Source organism: Phaenicophaeus curvirostris, chromosome 1 (genome assembly GCF_032191515.1).
Source record: "Phaenicophaeus curvirostris isolate KB17595 chromosome 1, BPBGC_Pcur_1.0, whole genome shotgun sequence".
NCBI lineage: Eukaryota > Metazoa > Chordata > Aves > Cuculiformes > Cuculidae > Phaenicophaeus > Phaenicophaeus curvirostris.
This window is the reverse complement of record NC_091392.1, coordinates 179,654,868-179,672,364: the sequence shown is the minus strand read 5'-3', so window position 1 is coordinate 179,672,364 and position 17,497 is coordinate 179,654,868. Positions and strand designations below refer to the sequence as shown.

The window sequence follows — 17,497 nt, the reverse complement described above, 5'->3', positions numbered from 1 at the left end:
TTTTGGTTTTTTTTTGGTTTTGTTTCTTATTACTCTGAAAACATCTACATTTAGCATTATATGTTTATAGATGCTGAGTCAGAAGCAAATGATTGTCAGCAAAATCACAAATAATGGAAAGACTTTAGCAAAATTATATTTCTAAATGTACTAGTAATATACATCAACACAGAAAGGACAGCAGTGGTTTGTCTAAAAATACTGTAACTGAAATTAGCTCAGCAGTACTGATGAGAAGTATTTTTAGCCAGAAGGACAAAGGTAAATTCATTTTTGAACATTTCACAAATTTAGGAAAACACTGTAGCTAATTCTCTTGGCCATTCAGGCTTCAAAAATTTTTAAAACACTTCACTAAACCTGTTAAAAGGGTGGTACAGACAAGCCCTTTGTAAGATGTACACTGTATCTTTAACAGTCTGTCTGCAACAAGATGAAAAAAGGGTGTATTTCTGGAAAAGGGCAAATATAACACAACACAACTTCCAGGCAGAGCCACATTTATACTCTGTCATTAGGGCACATATTCAGAACAATCACATTTTTCTCCACTAATAGTTCCAATCAAGATGTTAATTAGTGACATGCTTTATCTCATAACCCATTTCAAAAGCCTTAGCACTTTGACTTACTGTTGCTCGCATCCTTTTATTTCTCTCATTCAACTGGTGCTACCACAGTGACAAAGGATGAAGGAAGATTCAACAGTCCCCACTCCGGCTGCTCCAGTCTGTTCCATTCACTTAATACTGAGGTAATCTTCGGTGATGTGTTGAGCACTGCCCCCCCCTTCTTTTAACAGGACACCTTAACCTGAACGCCACGCCGGAGTATCTCCCTTTACCTTGCTCTATAGCTGTGCATCCACAAAGCGTGTGGAGGCAGGATGTGAAAGGTAGGATCAATTAACAATATAGTCAGCAATACCTACCTCAAGCCTTCCTTCCTATCAAATTAGCCAACGTACAGTGAGCTTCCTGCTGTACACGAATGTATCATGTCACCATAGCAACTAAATCAACAAATAGCTGCTGCAGCATCTGCTTCTGGATCATCTAACGTCAGTCAACAGAAGGATCGGGTTTAAGAGAACAAAGCTTGCAAATATATGCCATTTTATAACTGCATTTTTAATTTAGCCTCCTGATTCCCAGATAGGATATACCAGCTTGGAATGATCCAACTTCTGACTTTATAGCTGAATCTATGATGCAGCTCATGACTTCAGTTTGCAAATAAACCAGAAGCGGGGGAGGGAATCCACTTATAAGGGAATAAAAAGATACAGCAAAGAAATAATAAATTGGAGTCTGTTGCACTCTTTTTAAAATACTGTGTTACTCTATGCTGTGCATTTATTAAAAGGCATGAAAAGAAGTGCTTCCCAATTTTGCTTTATAATTTACATATGCGTATGCCCTAAATAATACTAACACCAGAAATACCTTTTATTAATATTTAAGACATTTCAGATGGCTGAAAACATGGCTTCCCTCTGCTAGTCTCCACTTAAGAGTTGAACTGAAAACACCCCAATATTAGTTTCTGGCAATCTCACATCTGCAGTCTTTAATCCGAACAAATGGAGGGACCCATTCATGTACCCTCACCTGAGGAAAGACAGCTACATAGGGCAAAACATGCATCCCTCTCTTCCTGTGAGAAATTACTTCAAATTCCACACATCCATCATTCTGATTTAAGCCCTAACCCATAGGCAGACAAGATACATTAAACTCCTTTGTAACAACTTGGTATGTGGAATGTGACAATATGAGATGATTGATTAAATGTGTCCTGAGGTACAAAAAAATGTAAAAATTGCTAGGATAGCAATGTCTTCAAAGATAATAAGCAAACATACATATGTACGCTTTTACATAAAAGGACTTAATCCTACAGCCTACCTGTAACAGAAAAGTAACTTTCTGCTATTTTAATGTCAAGTTATATTCCTAACGTTTGATCAGCATGAAATTTTTTACCCAGTAAAAGCTTCCTAGGCTCAAGGTATTAGTTATTCATATCCGGTACGATTTTATTATTGAAAACTTTTAGTTGTCAAAGTGGCTGGTTTTCCATCTATGCCTTTTGCTGCAAGGAAAATCATTACACCTAGGTTGGCTCCAGGTGTGGAGCTCCAGGTGTGGAGCTCCAGGTGTGGAGCTCCAGGTGTGGAGCCAACATCTAGGTGTGGTTCAGTGAACAGGGAAGACTGGCCATGGACTCAAGACATGAACTCTGTTGTGGTACTGACATGGACTTGTGTGATTTGTGGGTCTGTCACTTCACCTATGCCAGTTTCCCTGTTTGCAGGACTAGCACGCAGTATTCGTATGTCCCTAGGAGCTCCTGATCAAAGAACACTGTAAGACTTGTGTTGTAATTCATTAGCAGTACAGGAATTGCCAGATGGGATCATATTGGAACAGCTGACACATCAGTAATAAATGCTGAAGTAAAACACTGTCTTAAGGCTTTGGCAATTTAAAACAATTTAAGAATTTCACGGTTGTGAAGAGTGCTATTTCGAGCTAACGAAAGAATGAGAATTTTCTACTCCATCTCCTTCTAGACTTCCTGAAGGCTTCATCCCTCCCAATTTATGTCGGTTAGTAAGCAATAAACAGTTCTGAAATCTTTAGGTTAAGCTCTGTACTATGCCATCCCAATTCATACCAAACAAGCACACAACATTTCTGTGGTATCTGTAAGGAAAAGTAATGGTAGAATTTTCTTTTTTTTACCTAAAATTATCTTCTGGGTTTACTATGAATGGCAAGAAAACAGGCTTTTCATCATTATTTATGTGTCCTATAGGCATTGATCTTTGTCCAGGTAACACAACGCGACACTTTCAACATTCAGTTCTAAAACCTTCTCTTTTCCAGCAAATTCATTTGACCGAATTCCAATTTTCAGGTTTCCCACAGCTACACAACTCTCTACCCTAGTACTTTCTAATACTGACTGATAACCCACAGCGATCCAACTGCTCCATATATGGAGATTAACTTTCCTAATGAAGAATAGAAAAGATCTCTGTACTAAAAGCCATTAACAAATCTCGATTTTCAGGAACTAGGGAGGAAATCCAAATGGAATTAAGTAACTATTACATAATGGGTTGCAGTAACAATTTACATGTTTGGGATTTTTAAAAAACAAGTGCAATCCAAACTATTTCTGTCCACACAGGTAGTAGCAGCATGTCCTGAAGAAAGAGAGACGAAGAAGCCTTCTTTTCAGCAACACGTTCCTAAGGCCTACATACATTTTCAGAGGAGACAGCATGCAACTCTGCATCATTTTTCTAAAAGGCAGCTGACATAATAAAAATCAGCAAATGTTTCATCTTTAGCCACTGCTACAAGATACTGCCAGTGCCACTGAATGTGCTAAGATGTCAGAATATTCCTAGAAGCAACTGGAAGCAGGGAGGTTCAAAAGATGACTAGACTGTTTTGTAGCATTCAAAAACTATAGATTTCAATGAGCTTTCACTACTTTTTGTAGAAAGGCAGGTTGAAAAGAGCTGAGAATCGGTGATTTTTTTATATTCTAGCAAATAAATTCTGAAAAAATTCTTACTGCACTCGTATGTCTTCCCCCTTTTCTTCATGCGAAAGATGATCAACAGAAAGCTGATCACTGGCAGAGGCAGAAGATGGTTTGGAGCCTTGTTTTGTAAAAATATAAAGTTTTCTGAGAAGAACCAGTAAAAGTTAAACATTAAAATCTGCATCTAATGTCACTGACAAATGTTCAAGACTTGTTAGTGTCCACGTACAACAGCATCAATCAGCGTATATGTTCCCTTCAGCATGCCTGTCTCATTCTTTGTTATTGAGAAATACTTACAATTATGATCTACTTGTTTCTGCTTTGCCCCTTCTCTTTTGCATTCTCAGTTCTCACAGCTTGGCTGAATGAAGTTTTATTTGTCACATTTACAGGAAACCCAATCTGTTTCATTAGCATTGACAGAGTCTGTGGTTAGCAGATAGAGCACAAAAAATTAGCTACTTAAAATAATCCCACTATTTTATCTGTAAATCAGTTAAAGCACAACATAAGGGTAATACAAGTGTTTCAAAGAATCTGGATAATGCAAGAGACAAACATTGGTGCTTCAAAGCATCAAGCTAATCCTTGTTTACAGAGAATTGGAAAGAAGCGGTGTTAGGGGCAACCTCTGAACTCTGGAACCTTCTGAGGCATCTGGTCCTGACTAGTGGTTATGACATATCAACTTCTATAAATAAAAACTGCAATATTTCAAATGGGGTTATTCTTATTTCATATTATTCTCATTCATTGTTTGAAGTCCACAAGACTTCAGCTAAGCAACACTGGATGAGAGGCAGAGCTTATACTGCACAGCAAAACAGTAGCAAGGGCTAAGCTTTCAGCTAATACTCTGCAGGGGCCAGTCCCCCCCAGCAGGCACTTTCCCTGATCAATCCACATATTTGCAACAGTCCAAAACAGAATCAGGGAGTAAACTTCATTTAAGTTCTATCTAAATGCACTGAAAGGTAGAAGATGGACAACTTAATTTGTGAAACCTAAGTCATTTAACAGACTGAAGTGAAAATTACAATTAAAAAACTCCAAACCCCCAGTTGATTAAGATGCTACTAAATGTTCAGAAAATAAAAAACAACTTCTAAAAGAAGAAAAAAAATATATATGAAAATCTAAAATTGGTGTGAAGTGCTGCATCTGGCATCATACAAAGAAAGTCGCACTTTCAAGAGTTTTTGATCTGATTCTCAACATTTTTTTTAGATATTATATTTAAAAAAAAATAAAAAATAATCTTCTCTTCCTGTAATAATTCTGGCTTCTCACAACACTCCAAAACACCCTTGCAACTGAAACAACAGAGCATCAGAACTGAAGATGCTTTTCAGCTGTACTTCGTACTTTGCAATTCCTGTGCTTTGACTACAAGCTGTATCAGCAGTTGCCATTTAAAAGACTTTTATGTCAAACAGCTATTATTTGGTGTTACCCTATGCAAAAACCAAACTTCTGAAGACTTCTTCCAGTCTCTCTGAATCTGTTGTGAAGATCTTAATGTTGAGAAGAGGGGAAGAATTAGTTTGCTGGCTAGCACACATTTGAAACAGACTGAACAGTAGTACCATTGTTAAGAGAGTTTTGCTAGTATTTTCTTTCCATGTAATATCTTGTGATAAATAATGATGATGTAAGTCAATGGAATTTTACTTAAAATAATTTGTCAGTAACATCTGGATATGACTGAATGGGTGCAACCAGTTAGGCGTGCACCAAGAAACAATATCCAACATCACAGAGCGGCCATGATCAACCTTTGGCCTAAGAGCTGAATACATTATTTCAGAAACATCATAAAGCTACAATTGATTCCCCCCCGTAGGCTGAGGCTGAGTGCGTTTGGTCCAGACTTCCTTCACCCTTCTGAAATACAAGAGGAGGACCCAGCAAGCAGGCCAGACACGCTGTTTCTCATCCCTCCAACCAGGAGGAGCCATGAACAGCAAGTTACTGAAGATCTTCATCAAGCATGCAGCACTGTAATTTCTACAGCTGATTCAAGGGCTGAAGTAATAGATGGGAGAAATAGATACTATCTTCTCATTTTTAAAGAGCTCTGCTAAAAAACAACTCAAATCAAAATTTGTATTAAATATCCGTTAAAAACAATCCCCTTCCTGCAATTTAATTGTAACAATGAACAGAAAGATACAAATAAGCAAGCTGGAACTGAATTTGGACATTCAGTTTCTGATTTAAGAAACATATAAGGCATTGGTTTGTGAAGTATATGGACTAGAAGAGAATTTTATATTTCCCAACATCGCTTCTGACTGCTCAGATTCTTGTTCCATGACACAGCAAATAAAAGCCCATAATACTTAAGACTGATGGATGGTTCTTTAACAGTTCTGTCTTAAATAGCACAAAAAAAGAGGTGCCAAAGGAAGAACTATATTCACTAGTTACTCAAAATAGCATTTCATTAAAAAAAACCCTGACAAACAATTTTAGAATGCCAAGAGTTTCAACAGTGGCTCCAAAGTAGTCTTTCCTCCCTCCACCCCCCTAACCCTCCCAGTAAGGTTCCCTGTACATGCAGCTTTGTGCAAATCCTGATATAACTGTATGTCAAAACACCATGTGACAACATGTACCTGAGATGGAAGAAAAATTAAAGGCTACACCCTCAATTTTATCACATTGGGAAGACTCAGTCAGTGGTGGACCAAAGGTTTCGTGGCTGAAATATCTACAAACTCAACCTTTTTTCATATATTTTCTTGTTGGATTCCAAAAAGAAAGGGAGAAAAATTAGAGCCAAGGGCCATTCTTGCCATAGTGTATAAACTTGAGTCTCTCTCTTCCTGGAGGATGTCCTTTGGCTCTATAAAGTGTATAATTCTGCAATGCACAGAGTGTTAGACACACTTTTCCCAGTTATAAATAAGGAAACTGCTCAATCATCAGGCACCAAAAAACGGGCTGCACCTAGCAGGGGATTTACTTCAGATTACTTGTTTGCAAAGCATGTAATTCTCACATATTTTGAGAGGGGAGTTTCTGTAGTTAAAATTACAAGTTTGCAAAGCTAGTACATAGAATCATAGAATGGTTTGAGTTGGAAGGGACCTTAAAGATCATCTAGTTCCAAACCCCATGACATGGGCAGGGACACCTCCGACCAACCCAGGCTGCCCAAGGCCCCATCCAACCTGGCCTTGAACACCTCCAGGGATGGGAGTGCCAGTGCCCCACCAGTCACACAGCGAAGAAATTCCTCCTTACATCTAGTCTAAATCTGCCCCTTTCCAGTTTATACCCATTGCCCTTCATCCTATCACTACAAGCCTTTGTAAACAGTCCCTCCCTAGCTTTCTTGTAGCCCCTGCAAGTACTGGAAGGTTGCTATAAGGTCTCCCTGGAGCCTTCTCTTCTCCAGGCTGAACAACCACAACTCTCTCAGCCTGTCCTCGTATGGGAAGTGCTCCAGCCCTCTGATCATCTTTGTAGCCCTCCCCTGGACCCATTCCAACAGCTCCATATCCTTCTTATGCTGAGGATTCCAGAACTGAACACAATACTCCAGGTGAGGTCTCACAAGAGAAGAACAGAGAGGCAGAACCACCTCCCTCGACCTGCTGGCCATGCTTCTTTTGATGCACCCCAGGATACAATTGGCCTTCTGGGCTGTGACCAAACACTGCCGGCTTATGTCAAGCTTCTCATCAACCAGCATTTTTGTCACAACTTAGAGAGATTACAGTTGCTGTCTTCAGAGAAAATGTATGTGAGAAATAAGGGTGACTTCTCAGGTCCTGGACTGCAGCATTTGGGTCCTGGCTTACCGGACATTAAATGTCCCACGACACAGAGAAGGGCACTGAGGCACGTGCCTAAGCCCAGGACACTATGTACAGAGGAGCATGCAGACTCAGGAACTAGGCCTACTTGCAACAGACTGCAGAGAGGAACTGGGCTACCTCAGTGCTCACAGCTCCAGGCAGCTTCCACCTCCTCATCTCACGAAAAAAAAAAAGCGTGGAGATATTTAGTCACCTTCCTAAAACATGAAAGCTATCATCTTCCTGACACACTTATTTTTCCCCACTGACTATATTAGCAACCTACAGTGACTAACTGACTTAAGATTCGATTTTCAGATGTCATCTAATTCTCCCAAATGTCAGTTCTGAAGAGATTCATTCAACTGGGGAAATCTTGCCTTAAGTATCTTGGGAGGAATCTACTGTACCACAGACCAAAATTAATCTGGGATTCATACCACGCAAATGAAAACAGACATTCTAGAGAGAAAGAGGAGGATTACTCAGAGAAGTTTTATGAGGATACTTCATCCCATTAATTTTCATACAGAATACAAGTAGGAAAGGCTATGAACTACACAGCCTTCGCTCTTGTTTCTGCATTTATTTTCAGACAGTAAACATTAAAATAAATGTATTTGGATGCTAGTATAAACTCTACAGTAAATGTGATGCTGCTTTCTGCTAACCAAAAGCAGCATAGTATTCATACATAACTATACACCAAAGAATTTTTAATCCTCTGTGCTGAGGATGATGGCTGCTTTTAAGAAATTTAAAGCAAATTTTCAATGCAACTGCAATCAAGAGTACACTTTAAATATGTTAAATTCTGATCTCAATGGCAAAAAAAAATTCCACTAAAATAAGACAAAACATCACTCTTCCTGACCAAAAAGTGACTAACTCAGATACAGAAAGGACTTAATAACCTCAATGCATCAAAACTCACATCCTCATAGCTTTGATTTTGTGTTGGTGTTTTTTTAAAATCATAATCATCAACTAGTTAAAATTTTTTATGGAATAGATTTTTTACACAGAATGTCCCATGTAAGTTTGATTATGTATCTTCCAGGGATGGCTGCTACACAAAAGTACTAATCAATCCTGGAAAAAAGTACAGCTTGCTATCAGATTCCATAGGCTGGCGCTGCAACATTACATGTAGAAGGGTTCCAATAGTTCCAGTGAACCACAGTTCTACTCAGCTTCAATGCTATGAAGTTACTGAAAGGTGGAAGAATAATTGCTAACTAAACCAATCTTTAATGAATGTTAAAAAAGTTAGATGTATCTGCTAATTCAACAGTCACAATGGAAGTAAAGAAAACAAAAACCCAAACCCAAACAACAAACCCTGAACAAACAAAACACACAAAACCACCCCACCCAACCAAAAGAAAAGACAGAAGCAGCCATGCATGTACTTGGTAAAAAAAAAAAAATATAAAATCAAAGCACAGATAAAGGAAAGGAAAACAACACAATATGGAAAGTAGAGAGAACAGCCATAGCAGTATATGTTGTTAAACAACTTTTAAGACAGGTTTTTTTTTCTTGTCAAGATGACGATGAAACATATGCAGTTCTAGGCTTGATTTCCAGCAGCAAGGCAAAAAGAAAAAAAAGCAGCAAGCTGGAACTAGATCATGTACCATATGCTTTCCAGAAACACAAGCGTCAGAATTAAAACTGAGGAAAAGCATTTAGTAAACCAGTTTACATCTTCACCGTTCTATTTCTGCTGTGACTCCACATATGTAAACAATCTGAAAGCCAAAAAAGGGGATTCTCAGAATTATTTAGTTTGGTTTTATAGCCATTTATTACTCTGCTGACTGAAGTCCTCCTCCTATGATAACAGGTTAATAATTTTAAGGTAAGTTTTAATATTTAAAGAAGAAATTGATTTTAGAAAGACTAACTTTTAGATTTTAAGCTAAATATCTATTTCAAGTATTTTGCACTTAAAATCACACAAAGCATGTTTATATATATACACACATCCCAAATTACATTTACATATACATACACACACAGACACATACTACATATATATATACATATATACATATATATATATGCGCACATATACACAGAGAGCAGGGTTTTTCGAAATCCCACTACGCATCTAAACTTCTACATAAAGTTTGGAGGATAAGCAACAGCTTCCAAGCTAGAAGTATTACTTTGTCACTATATTCTTCTGAGAAATAAAGCTAACTGAAGGTCAAACATTGTATGTTCCATTCCCCAAAGAAAAAGAAACGGTTAACAGGTACTGGGCTACTCTGAGAGGGCCATCTAACTTTCAGGTAACAGAGGACACCAAAGTAATATAGGGATGTCTCACTCTGCAAGTGTTAGCTTTAGTAGAAAGGTGCAGAGAGGGTGCAGAACTCCAGGGCTGCTGCAAACCTGTGTCAGCAACTTACTGATTTGTCTCAGAATATCACCAAGTGCTACAGAAACTTTCCAAAATAACTTAACATCAGCCTAATACTAGGAAAACAAACCACCTGTTAAAGAAAGTCGTTTGAACTCTTGCCTCCTCATTTTCCTCTCAATCATGAATTTACCTCCCCTTGTCAGGCTAGGACTCACATAATGAAAACCATACTTCCTCTCCAGCCTCAAAAACAACCAGTAAAAACCTCACTACAGTAGTCATCATTACATGAAAAACCCTTAAGCACTTCTGTCCTCATACCACGTTTTCTCAGTGTTACTTGGTTTCTATCAGCTCCTATGGATCTTCTCTACTTCCTCCACGACCTTACTCACTACCCAGATAGAAGTTCATTACCCACTAGGCTTAAACACAGTGATGAGAAGGTGCAAAAGCAGTACTTTTTATGCTTAAGAGAGACAGAAGAGCTACACGGTTGGTCTTTGCTTTTCCTCTTCCCTGGTTTTGTCCTACGAAACTAACACTATCCCCTTGTTCTGTATCCCACAGAACAAGACAGTCTCTCATGGCAGCTTTGAGTAGCATATGAACATCCACAGAGCTTAAGGTCTTTAAGTTTTCTGCCTGGGAACATGCATTCCTCTAACTTCATTGATTGTTTTGTTTTAAAGCATGGTGGAAAGTTACAGCTTTAACCTGATCAGACACTTCCACTATTTGAAGCATATGACCTTTCATCTTAACATGTTCAAATATTTGTACTGCTACTCCACATTTAAACTGCAAGCCAAAACTTCAAGTATTTGAAATAGATTATGTCAAAGACATGAACTGTTCCAGAAACACGGTCTATATCCATTTGGTAACTCAGTTATGCAGTATATACAACTTAAATCAATTATTATCATAATTCTGCTGAGATACAAGGAGAGGGGAATTGATTAGAAAAATCCTCAGATGTTTCACAACTGAACAGAAATTTGCAAGTTCTACGATATGGTTAACTAGTCTAACAGAGGAAACACAAAAATAAGCTAAAATATTTAACTAAAGAAATTTCTACTAGATTTCCAATACGTTTTTCAGTCAGGACTGGCTAGAACTAATCAAAATAGCTACAGTCCAGCCCGCACACAGAAGAGCACAAACATTTATTTATATGGCCAAAAAGCTCAGAATTTTGATCATGAGAACACAATTAAGTTTTTCTCAGCGTTACAGATCATGTTATACATCATGTAATCCAATACCACAATGCTGTTATGAAACTGGAGAAGCAGTTCATGTATTGTAAGGAAGTAACCCCTACACAATGTGTGTACTGTAGCTAAGCAAATAGGAGACTTTCAGAAAACTGAGGGACTCCATCATGAAGGCAAAAAGTCTTCGCGCTTCTTGTACCTTCAAAGTTACAAGAAAATAAAGAGGAATACAATGAACTAATATTCTGGTTTAAATATTTTCAAAACAAAATATGAAAAAGGCTCAGAATTACAATGTTTTGTACGTCACACTTATTTTGGAACTGTATACCCCTTTCAAGAGCATACCATATAAAACAAACATAACAAGTGGTTTTAAGACCCTGACAAATAAGTAATGGTCTGCCTGGTCTTTCTGTGGCCCTAAGGCATAACTGGGCAACCCTGATAGAGTAAACAGTATCTGCAATTCTGGATTTCCTACATTTCAGGTATATAAAGTAATCTGTACTCAGCGATAGCTTTTACACAACCGGATGCAAAAGCAGTTTCCAGAAGTTTTCTGCCACTTGACAAATGCCTTTGCAGATTCTTCATGAGTCACAGATCAGATGTTAAGGAAGAACAGAAAACAAAAGTTGCTACTTTCACCAAACATCGTGAAACACAGAACAGTAGACATTGTGGAATAACTGCTAGTTATCATGAAATTAAGAAAGAAACTGAAGACTTTTTACTGAAGTCTTTTTAAGAGTCTATTAAGACTACTGATGACTAAGAATCTACCCAATGCTTTCTAAGATTCTCTTTTCTTCATTTTTTAAATAAATACTGCTATTACTGTCCACTTTAGATAGTATTCTTAAAGAGTAGCTTTTTTGTTGTTGTGGTGGTGGTCTTTATTGTTTTCAGTTTGGTTTTTTAATAAAAAAAAGAACACTGACAGCATATACAACATCTTCCCCTTAAGCAGGTTAACAAATTCCACAAATTAATCTCTTTGAAGAAATTCTTCACCTGTTTTCCAGTTTTAAATCTTAAGTGTCAGGAAAAAGAGCGACAACATTTTAATGAAAAAGCACCCCCAAAAGAACAGTTAAGTTCATATCTGACTCAAAATTTTGCACTATTATGGCGTAAGCTGACAGCACAGCTTGATAAGTCTTATTTTTGGGGAAGGCAGAAAAAGTAACTCAGTCTCAACTATCTTTGAAAGGTCACAGTGATTAGGGGAAGTTCCCAAGGACTGGAAGAAAGCAAATGTCACTGCAATCTTCAAAAAGGGCAAGGAGGAGGATCCAGGGAGCTACCAGCCAGTCAATGTCTGGGAAGATGAGTATGCAAGTCTTCCTAGAAGCCATTTCCAAGCATATTAAAGATAAAAAGGTGATTAGGAGTAGTTGGTACAGATTCACAAAGGGGAAATCGTGCCTGACAAACCTGAACGGCCTCCTACAATGAAACTATTAGCTTGATGAATAAGCAGAGAGCAGCAAATACTGTTTGTCATGACTTCAGCAAGGCTTTTGATACTGTTTTGCTTAACATCCTCACACAGAAACTGATGAAGTACAGACTGAATGTAGGCATGAAGGAGAACTGAAAAATGGCTCCTGGGGCTGTGATCAGCAATACCAAGTCCAGCAGGAGGCCATTTGCTATTCATCTACCTAATGTTTACTATCTTCTTTAAAGGCCTGGATGATGGGACAAAGCCTACCATCAAAAGGTTTGCAAGTGACACAAAGTTGGGAGGAGCGGTTAAAGCACTAGACAGCTGCACTGCCACCCAGAGGGACTTTGACAAGAAGAAGAAACGGGCTACCAGGAATCTCACGAAGTTCACACCAGAGAAATGCAAAGTCCTGTACATAAGGAGGAATAATCCCATGCGCCAGTACACACTGGGGGTTAACTGGCTGGAGAGTAGCTTTTCAGAAAAGGAATGGCGGACAACAAGTTGAATATGAGTCAGCAAGGCACCATTGAGTCAAAAAGGGCCAACAGCATCCTGGGTTGCATTAGAAAGAGCATCACCAGCAGGTCAAGAGAGGGGATCTTTCCATATTCCCAGCACTGGCGAGACATCTGGAGTTCTGGGTCCAGCCCTGGGCTCCCCAGTACAAGACAGACATGGACACACTGTGGAGAGTCCAGCAAAGGGCCACAAAGAGGTCCCTTCCAACCTCAAGAGTTCTGTGACACATCTGTAAGAACTTTTAAACAATAGTCAAAAGAAAGAATATTCACAATTGGGTAAAGAAACGGTGGTGGTATGTCTAACTTTGTGGACACATGCTTTATTCTTTATTTGTTTGCAAGGCTTCAAAACATAACTTTTCAAGGCAGAACAGGTAAGGAAACAATAACAGTTCTCCTCTTGTGTGTTACATGTTGCTACTTCTAAACATCAGTACTGAAAGAAGAATTGGAAGAGGAGGCAAGTTTGGATATTGCTTTTTCCCTTTTTCTGGCATGTGCTCTCCATGCATTTACTAAAAAAGATCTATCAGCATTTTCTCTGTATTTAAGCTTTCCCTACATTTTGAAGATCTCACTGCAGCCCAAACTTTATCTCAGTCCATTCTCCAGTCTCATTTTAAAACTCATCTCTGTTTTTACCCTACAAATTAATTCTTTATGATAACTATTTATTTCTTCTGCATGAATATCAAACATGGGAACAGCAGACTAGAAGGGACTTCCCTAGATTGTCAAGTTCAGTCTCTAGAAGTCCATTGCTATCACAGGCAGTGATCTCTCAAGCCATTCAGATACACCAAACCACTTATTTTTTAACTCCTTTTTCTCCCATTAGAAGCTGCTCAAGAACTGTGCTTATCTGGGGGTTAAAGTACTCTTCCTAGGTTAAAGATACAGAGAATGCATATGTTTTTGCCAACACTTCTTTTGACAACACTTCTTTTTCACTGGAGCTGTCTTTTCTTCAAGTGTTCTAAAACCATAATAATAAGTTTTTCCATCACCTTGACTGGTTTTGTCTAAAAATAATAAAATTGAAGTGTTGAGGCACACACTAACACACAAAAGTAATTCCCACTATTCACGACAGCCAGTTCTAAGCATCAGTCTAGAGGCCAAAGAGCTGTTAGCAGATGTTGTGCTAAACTGGTAAACTGGTAGAGCTGGTAAACTCTACCATGGGGAAGGTTTTATTAACTTTAACAAGGTCAAGTAGTAATGTAAATACACAGCTTCCAAATCAAGACTCCGGCATGGCCAGACAACTTGGCAGCTGTTTGGTCCCATCCTTCTATGAAGATATTCTTTCACAAGACAGGTATTTAGATTCATATGCTCCTACAACTATCTCCTCTGCACCTGTTTGACCTTTACCTCAAACTCTAACACATACACATGACCAAAATTGCACAAAGTAATCCTTTGTCTGGAATATTTATCGTTTGCAGTGCACAATGTCAATGATGCAGTTGGAAGAAGGAAAAAAAAAAAAAGACACTGAAGTTTTCTTACCTGTTGTGATCCATCCCCACTAACAATAGGGGAAGTTAGAAGAGGGATTTCACTACTTATAATCGATGTGGTATCCAGTAACGGTGGATGTTCTGCCATCATTGATGGTACACAAATTCACAAGATCACCTGCAAAGAAAAGTAACTCAAATAGTTAAACTACATAAGTATTTCTGAACAATTACCCTTAAAAACTAGGCTCACTTAAAAAAAAATACAGTAGACAGCTTTAGAAAGTCTGTTTCCACAACATTCCAGCAATCATGCAAACCTGAAGATGCGTTTTGCCAGTTGGTATAAGCCTTGTTTACACAGAGGGTGGTTTAGACCCCCTCTAGCGGCTGAACCTCCAAAGAAGCAGCAGCACAGCCGTGGAGCTAACAAACCTCAAGCTTTGATTACAAACCAAGATTCTGCCCAAGTTTGACAGGCACTTCTAACAAAACGCCTACTGGGGAAAAAAAAAAAACCCAAACACCCAACAAAAACACAGAAGCAGTTGCCTTTGAACTTACAAATTTTTGATTACATGGAACTGGTAAGTATCCGAGACCTACGAACAGGGACCATTTTTCTTTTTTTGGTCACCAACTCACTGTTTCTACTATTATAATGAACAAGACATTTATTTTAGGAACAACTAGTTACTAGGAAATGTCCAAGTGAGACAAATGAAAAATAATAAAAAACCCCAAACTTCTACACAATGTGACATTCCTTTACCTTTAAAATGTATTAGACTCAGAATTAAAGCTGTCAGTTTGATAACCAGTGGACCTTTAATAGCTTTACCAGCTGCTAAAACTTTCAGGGGGTTGAGGGGCGCAATGCCTGCACACAGAATTATAATCCTCATAACTATGCTAAGAAAAAGCCCCCGCTTGTACACACTGTAAAGTTACATGAAATCTGATAAGAGAAAAGCCACACAGGCGAGAGGCCCGTGACAGCAGCCACCTACTTGAACCCTGATAAGTGTCAAGTAACAGCGTAACAGAAAGTAGGATTCAGCTGAGCATTCCTTTCAACTAGATTAACAAGTCATACGTAATATGTTTTATGATATTTTGTGTATTAGTGCAATATGGAGACTGGATGGAAGAATTAGGACCAGAAAAGCTGAAGATTATAATTTTTCCACGCCACAAATGTGTTGCAATTCTAATAAGCTGCTTTTGAAATTGTATTCCATTCTGTTAAAAAAAAAAAAAAAGATAAAATCAAAGTTATACTGGTTTAGTGTACTGGTCTTAACTCCATCCCAGCAGACTCAGTACCCTTAGCTTTTGAAATAAAAGAATCAGATCAACAAGAACTGAGAAGCTTACGTTTCTTAACAGAACAGAAAAGCAGATAGAACGAATTCACTAGAGGCGAACAGTACACTCAGAATTCCCACAAGTCCACCCCATTTTGCATCTGAAAACAGTGTTTAACATCAGGCAGACATAAAGATTAAGTTGAGAATAAGCTTGCACAGTACTTCTAAAGCAGAACTGCCTCTCTTAGCCAGTTTTTACAGTAGCCTGGTGAAAATAAGTAGGTACAATTTTAAAGTTACGCAGCCTGACAGTCAGTAATGTTACTGGGTTTTAAAGTTCTGCCTTGACATCACCTGGCTAATGAAACTTTCTACAAGCACTGCTAAACTTCTAACACAGATATACTGTCTGCTCATAAACAGAGATGCTTACTAGTCACAGCATGTAACTTGCTTTAAATGAAGAGATGCCCAATAAAATTCAAAGAGCAATGAAGTCAACAACACTGACTTTGGTAACAAATTCTACAGATTGTACTTGTTTAACTTAAAGAGCTGCTGTTACACCTCACTACTCAGAAGCTTTTTCTAAAACTATCTCCATTTTGCCCAATTGGTTGCTTTTACTTGTTTGCCCCTCTAAGGCAGATGTTGTACATCTGCTGTGGTTCAAAATCTGTAGAACAGTGCTGTCAGTACAAGACAACTCAAGCAGAATAGTGACTTCACGTTTTCTAGGCAATGCATTAACAAAGCACTATGAGCCTCTCATACAGCTACAACTAGACAGTATGATTTATCTATTCCCATAGTGAAGGTTGTGCTACTATAAAACTATGAACTTGGAAAAAAGCATTCAGAAATTATCTTAGCAATTTTATTTACTTTCCTGGTATACTCGGCAGAGATTAAAGATGGAGGGAAAAATACCCATTTCAGGTTAAAAGACTTTGAAACCGAACTGTGATTACTTAAGAATTCATCATCGCTTATGCCAAGTCATTTATATTAGCCAGCTTAATTAGTCTCCCAAGCAATGAGGACAGTTTTATATTCGTACCTCACTTTAAAAGCTCTCCCACTCATCAAAAAATCCTCCAGGCTACAATCAGTCCCCACCTCTTCTGTGTGTGGTAGAGGGCTGATGAAAGTTACTTGGATCACCTTTCCAGTTAGCAAGTTTGATAGTAAGCTTCCCAGGATATTATCCAATGACTGTTTAATGTAAAATGAACACACAGCCTGGAAGCAGAGGTTGGAATCAAGGCATGCCTCCTCCTACAACAGCTACAACTAGGCTTCTCCTGATCTTACAGCTCCAAATATTTTGCACTCCTATGGTGTCACAGGCAGAAAGGTAATTCCAATACTCCAAGCTATAACACAATACACTTCCAGACTAAACTGGCTTGAATTTCCCCAGGTTTAAGTTGAATCCATCTCATTATTCCCAAGCCACCACGATAATGACTAGTCTCATATAAGAAAGCAAAAACCCCCTTTATTGCATACAACGACTCTTGATTGAATTCATAACCTATGACGTACTTAGTGTCATCACCATTTATGCCAATAGGCATAAATTAAAACTTGTCTATCAAATTGGACACTAGTGAGAATTAAACATAACCCAAACTGACTCAAATACAACTTTCACAACAACTTGTTCAGCCCTTCTAAGACAGGAGCGGCTTCGTACATATCTAACATTTGGTCTCAGGTTCATTCATTCATTTCATTCTCTCGCATGGGTGTTGAATAATTTGATTTGTAT

At 38.3% G+C, this 17,497-nt stretch overlaps 1 protein-coding gene across 2 annotated transcripts in view; it reads right to left on the bottom strand.

The window, feature by feature from the left end:
• FNDC3A (fibronectin type III domain containing 3A) overlaps positions 1 to 17,497 on the bottom strand; it is a 123,962-nt gene that overhangs the window by 92,171 nt on the left and 14,294 nt on the right. The window contains exon 2 of one of the 2 annotated variants that reach the window (XM_069881377.1): positions 14,463 to 14,591. In XM_069881377.1, the coding sequence (XP_069737478.1) occupies positions 14,463 to 14,564 (102 nt within the window). In that variant the 5' untranslated portion in view covers positions 14,565 to 14,591. Of the gene's footprint in view, positions 1 to 14,462; positions 14,595 to 17,497 lie in introns of those variants that run through there. The other variant, XM_069881385.1, reaches the window with a different exon arrangement.